General features: G+C 36.9%; 1 protein-coding gene across 12 annotated transcripts in view; it reads right to left on the bottom strand.

The window, feature by feature from the left end:
- Positions 1-2,195: 2,195 nt before the first annotated feature.
- ptprt (protein tyrosine phosphatase, receptor type T) overlaps positions 2,196-6,748 on the bottom strand; it is a 316,939-nt gene continuing 312,386 nt past the window's right edge. For all 12 annotated transcript variants that reach the window (XM_023325145.1, XM_023325149.1, XM_023325147.1 and 9 more), the window contains 2 exons: positions 5,655-5,790; positions 2,196-4,754 (listed from right to left, as the gene is read on the bottom strand). In XM_023325145.1, the coding sequence (XP_023180913.1) occupies positions 4,701-4,754; positions 5,655-5,790 (190 nt within the window). In that variant the 3' untranslated portion in view covers positions 2,196-4,700. The remainder of the gene's footprint in view (positions 4,755-5,654; positions 5,791-6,748) is intronic.

Genomic DNA, 6,748 nt, shown 5'->3' with positions numbered 1-6,748 from the left:
GCTATTAGATATGAAGGTGTGTGCTTGACACTAATATTGAATTAAAGCAACAATTTGTTCACATTAAGTCTTTGGTTAGTGTGGTAAAATTGTAAGAATAGAATATTTGTTTGATCATCATGTGTGCAAACATTTGAATCCATTCTTGATATTTTATTAACGGAATCATCAAATAATTTGGGTTAAAATGAGTTTTATTTAGTTTCAGTTCAAACTAAATGTAATCTCAGGTAACTTTACAAGTTGGGTTAATCTGTAGTCAAATATACAGTATCAAATTAATATACAGTATCAAATTAATATACAGTATCAAATTCAACCCAGGCTACATTTGCCTACATACAGTCTAATCTTATATTTCCAATCTCCTGTTGTCGGTAAGCTGACAGGAGTTACCTCATCACTCCTTTGGTAATGATTCATGAGTGAAGGCTCTCACATATTGTATTTGGCGTACTCTGCATAATCTGAGAGTGATACAGACTCCGCGTGAACTGTGCACAGACGGTTTAAATTGCACACTGAAGCGAACAATTTAGCAACATTTCTTCATTTTCCACTATCCTAATAGATGCTAGTACATGTAGTGAGCTAATTGGACACCTAGATCCATTTCTTCTCCATTAGGGCAGCCACTGAACACCTGTCTGTACAGCACAGACTAGCAGTTTAGCTAGGTTTAGTTGATGCATTCACACAGTCTCCAACCTTACCATGCCTGGTCATGCAGTTTCTGTTACTTGGTCGCAGACACCTTTCATTCAAATTGGACAATTTGGAAGATGCTCTTACAGAGCAGGTTCACTTCCCTCTATCAGGGCTCCTTTTTGGAGAAAAGAGCAACAACATACAGTTCATCAAGTATAAAAGCCACAGCATTTGGTCAACACAAACTTTCAAAAGCGTGTTTGTAACTCAGCCTTCACATTCTGCATCCTTGCAACTGTTTGTGCCAAATCTCAACCTTTTCAGCTCTGTGTTGAATAGAGTTTTATGTGAACACTTTCCCAGTAAGCAAGAGTACCAAAACGAAAATAGACTTCTGTGCATTGAGTACACGCAAACCTGCACAGCATGATGTACGTCTGAATATCCTGTGGTCTGACAGCCAGAGGATCAGGAGAATGCCAGGTACTTTTAAAACCGTTTCATTTTACATGAAGCTGTTTCACTCTTTCCTGGTGATCACTGGGACACATTTTGTTTTAATGGATTCCTTGGAAGGTCTGAAGGGGAAATTGGTGGCACTGCTGCATTGCAGCAACAAGGTCTTGGTTTGATTGACTTTCTGCTTGGAGTTTTCATTCATGTCTGAGTTTTCTCCAGTTACTCTGGAAAAACCATGTTCCTATACGCGTTAGAGTATTAGATCTGTTATGAAACTGTGAAAAGGAACACCAGCAAGATCCCATTAAGTGTTTTGGTCCCTTTATTTACTGTTAACCACATTTCAAACAACTAAACAACCAATGAAAATGGCATCACCAGATCTAAACAGCACTTTGCTTGACAAATAATCATCAGAGTAAGAATTTTACAAAAGAAATGTACAAATTTAGGACAAAACCTCACAATGAATGGATCAGAAATAAAATATAGTACAAGAGCCGTGAATCAAACACATAAAGTAAAATAAAGCCTCTGTAAAAATGAAAAATGGGTAAAGATTTCTGTCATTCAGGCTGTCTTCAGTATAGAACTGTTATAGTCTGTCTCAATAGGTCCATAAGTCCAAATGGACTCAAGCTGGGGGGAAGAGAGGAACGTAAACAAAGACTGTCATATTCTTTCATACATGTTTAGCTGAGTGAGTTTTGCTGCTTTTTTGATTATGAACATATTTTTGTTGATCAAATCATTCAATTATGAGAAATTTCTGAATAAAATAACCAACACAGGAGTGAATTATATACTTTCTGGTTCTAAAAGGCTTACGGTAAAGTTAGGTTTGGAGGAAAATCCCTGTTTCAGTGTTAAGTTTTAGATTTCAGGAAACAAGAAAAACAAATACAATTTACACGCAATTCCAAAACAATGGAAATCTGAACTCAAGTGTATAAAACGGCCTAAAACCTCCACAATTATTAAAACAAATACGCCAAAATGAAGAAGTTATATGCAGATCCAATAATTTCAGTAATCACACAGAGAGTTAAGGAAATTCTCAGCTACTCTTCCTTACAAAGTTGCTTCTGTTTAATTGTGTTTGCAGACATTTGTTTCTGCTAGGTTTATTTTTTAAATCAAGTTGATCAAGTCTTTCACTGCTGTCATATGGGTTAATTTTTCTGCCATAATCCAAGAGCACACATTTTCAGTCTCAAAGCAGGATTTAATGTCTTCTGTTCTCAAAACTTTTTTGCTTACATTTATATTTTGAAAGCAGGACCTTCATGTCTTTCTTTTCAAAACTTGTACTCAAAACTTCTCCTCACGCTCACAATTAGTCTCTGCTCGCTCCCTACATCCAGTGGGTGACGCAGGTTGCTACAATCAATAGTAGCCACACAGGCACACTCGCTATAAGGAAACAAACGCACCCTGTGTGGTTCCAAAGTCAAGCAGAGAATGTTTCTTAAGGGAACAGAGAGCTCTGCAAGAATGCGAGGAGAAAGGTTTGGGTAAACATTACAAGTTTCAAGAAAGAGATGAAGTCCTGCTTTCAAAAGAAAAACATAAGCAAAAGTATTAAAAGTTTTGAGAACAAAAGACATGTAATTCTGCTTTCAGACTGAAAATGTGCTTTTTAGTTAGCACAACTACAGTAGATAAAATATTAGTTGTGCTAAACTAACAATTCCTGAGCACAAATTTAATGTTTTCAAACTTTGCATGTTGTATAATGCCCTTAGATTAATATTTATTACTTTATTTGTCCTTGTTTTTGCATGTTTCTTGTTTGAAATAGTTATTGGGGGGGGGAAAAGTACGTGGGGAGAGAAAACCAAACTGTCTGCAACCTAAACAGTCTTTGCTTACTTCAAAATGAGAGCATGAATATAAACATCCATCAACCTGAAGAATTTGTAACAGTCGATCATCCAAACTTTATTCAACTGAAGGTTGGCAACTAAATTAGCTTTAGAATTTATCCAGAAAAATTTTAAGTGCACTAAATGTTTTCATAGTTAGCTAAAATGCTCGAGGAAATATTAGCTCTGCTATTAGCGCATTAGCAGAAGTTTGTGTGACATTGCTTTCCCCATTTAGCAGATGGTTGACTACTGCATGTTTTGTACACATTTGAATCATCTTAGAACCTGGTAAAGACAAGATCATTTTTATTGTGTCCTGGTATGTAAAGTCTGATGACGCCAACAGGGTGTATTTTCTCTATTACCTGACTAAGTGGGAGGGAACAGATACCTACAGTCTCTACCACCTGGAAAATTCTTGTTAGATCCACATTTCCCTCATGTAGGTTCTCTGTTTATAGGCTGAAATAATTTTCTACCCAACAAAGTGAGATTTTTTAAACCTGCTCTCCGTTTTGCAGAGTAAAAATGAATGTGAACCATACCTTTGTTATTTTGATGATTAGAAAGTGGAGGGTTGAAACGGAAACTTCACCTCTAAAACCTTAGAGCATGGCTTAATAATTGGATGGAACTCAAGGACACTTAACAGAGTAAATTTCTTTCTGATCGGACTTGGTGAGCACGTATCTTAAATGGATCAAATCCATCTTTCATTGCAAAAATAGTGCGAAAAAGGTTTCCTCTCTCCATATTTACACCTTTCCACAGGCTAATGCTGCTCAACTGAGCTCAAAGTGTCACACATGCAAATGCATCACCGATAGTTGGATGGACACAAGATTCTTTCCAAAAAAGATACTTTTTTTTTTTACGTAACAATCAAGCACCTGGATCCTGGTCCAGCAGCTGAAAAAGCAAAATATAAAAAAATCTTATTTTCACACATGTACAGGCTGTAGAAAGAAAACGCACCAAATTATAAATGAATGAAAATGACAAACAACTTTTCAGAGCTGCAACGAAATAATTTTGTTCTGGTGTTTGTTTGTTTGACTGTGGTTGCCTTATCTTATTTACAGAAAGAGAGGATGCACACTGGAAGACTCACTTTTCATCATTGTACTGACCCAGAAAGAGAAACAATTCAGAGTTGCTTTGGCCTTCAAAGGTAGGACATGTTGATCCATGTTCTGCCGTTATTGTTTTCTGACCTGGTAAACCTAATTTTGTTGCATTAGTAACAGTTTGTTTTAGTCAAAGAGCAAATGTGCTATAAAAAATTTGATTTCTTTTATTTTAACCTGACTTTCATTCTGTAAAATCTTCCAGTGTGCTTCAAGCCTTCAGAGGGAGACAACATTCAAGGCGTAGAATATATCTAAAAAGGAAATACTGTACATTAGTCACATCACAGCCTGGCAGAGAGGAAAGAGAAAGAAAACAAAGGGAAAAAAATTGCTTTTTTTTTTTTTTAAACATCTCAATTTTTTAACATAATTTCTCTTTATACAAGCATGTAAAGTCCATTGTCTTGCTGAAGCAAATGCACACACAAAACAATGAGTGTGTTTGTTGGCGGCTTTCCCCCCCATCCTCTGTACAGGTCACAGGCACACCAAAAGGATGCGCACACGCTCTCCCAGGTTGAGTTCAGCTCAACAAGAAGCTGTTTTTCACTCCGTGTGTCTCAGTGTAGCTTTGAGAAAAACGGGAGGCGTCGGATCAGAAGGAGTTCAGAGCCTCTAAAGCCACTTCATAGCAGAACTTGTACTGTTCCTGAGGAGAAGACAAACCAAAGGAGAATCAGTCATCACGTTTATTTCATCTGAACATTTCATAAATTCAACTTGAACTACAAAAGTTAAAAAAGTGTTAGTGGGTGGCTAATTAAAACAATCTAAACAATATAAAAGCAGTTATTACCATCAATTTTAGTTAAAACATTGTTTTTGTCTTTTAGGAGGTTATTATTATTTATTATTTAAAATTAGAAAACAAAAATTCTTGGCTGCAATAGAACAACTATAATAATTATAATAAACTATAATAAACTATAATAAAGTAAAAAATTGGTCTTTGAGACATAAGTAGGAGATACACCATGAAATGACAATTACTGTTTATAAAAGGGCGTATATGATCAGTCTATGGCCAATCAATTGCTATTATTCATGAACTCTTGACCTTTTACGAAGTATTAAAAAGTTACTTTTTTACATTAAAAAAGCTCATTTTCTAAAGCTCTTCTAAGAGTCACTACCTTGGATGTGAACATCCTGACTTCACAGCTCTGCTCTGATTTTTCATTAAAGCTCATTTTCCTGCGGTGACCTATAACTCTCCGTTTTGTTTATATTCGACCTTGAAGTTGCTGTATTGGTGAGTTTTGCTCGACCGTGAGTTTTGCACAAAATTCAGCTTTCATTTTGTGCTCTAACTAAAAGCATTTGGTGACAATGTAAAAATTAATTTGACTAATTGAATTTGTAATGTCTCTTTGGTGATAACTCAAGGTTTGGAGATTATTATGACAACCATTGGGGTCATAATAATTTAAACATTTTTCATCTGTTTCATTTTGCAAATTAGCTTTAAAAGTAACACCATCTCTAAATACTTAAGTCAGGTTTTACTAAAGTTAGCTGGTTTTCTGTCCAGATGCTCCCTAATTCTCACCATCGTCTCCACCATGTTTGTCTTGTTGTTCCTCAGTGTCTTGACTGTGTGGAAAACATCCACAATGTTCTGCTGCTGGATCATCTCATTGATGCTGCAGATGGCACAAAACGTTCCAGAACGTCCTCCACCAGTGCTGCAGAGCAGAAGGATGAGACCGAAGATCTTTATCAGCAACACTTAGAAACCAACCGGAGGAGCCTGTAAGTACTCTGAAAATCATCAAATGTCACAAATAGAACAAGTTGTACAAAACAGGAGACGATGAAATGAAAAATAGATGTCAATTTTTTAATACTGAACAAAAATATAAACACCCCATGTCAAATATTGTTGCCATGTGGAGTTAGCAACGGTAAATGAGAATTTGCTGACATTTTGTTGTACAAAAGTAATATTTCTCTTGATTTGTGTATAATTTTTAATCCAACCTGCTGTCAGTAAGCATTACTCAGCGAGTTATTTTCTTACTTAGTACATGGGTGGGGCATGTCCAGTGGGTGATCAGACAGAATGAGCAACTGGATAATCCCTGGACTGGGGACAATAAAAGGCCCCAAAATGTCAAATTTTGTCACAAGTCGTAAAGCCTCAGATGTCGCGAGTTATGCGGGAGCGTGCCATTGGCATGTTGGATGGAGGGATGTCCACCAGAGCAGTAGCTGCACGGCTCAATGTCCATTATTGGACGATAGGCCGTTTAAGAGTTTGTTTCCAACAGACTGGCACTACTGCAAATCAACCTCATCCTCGTTCGCCACGTGTGACCACTCCAGCACAAGAACGCCACATCCAGTTCGTCCATCTGCAGGATCGGCTAAGACCAGCGATCCTGCAGTTGATGAGACTATTGGTCTGCACAACAGACGCATCACACCTCCGAATGTCCGTAACCGCCTATGAGAAGCCAAGTGGGTCAGGATCAAATTCCTCAACCTGACCCCCATCATGTTCAAAGGACTGTCAATTCGCTCCAAATGACCAAACCTGTTATCAATGCCGATATGAAGATCAGTCATTACTGAAAATATATTTTGAGTTTCTCCATATATTGCATAACACAAATGTTCATAAAACTCTTATATTTGATATGG

This window comes from Xiphophorus maculatus, chromosome 20 (genome assembly GCF_002775205.1).
Source record: "Xiphophorus maculatus strain JP 163 A chromosome 20, X_maculatus-5.0-male, whole genome shotgun sequence".
Lineage (NCBI taxonomy): Eukaryota > Metazoa > Chordata > Actinopteri > Cyprinodontiformes > Poeciliidae > Xiphophorus > Xiphophorus maculatus.
Note: the sequence above shows the minus strand (reverse complement) of the source record. Positions and strands in the feature narration are given on the sequence as shown.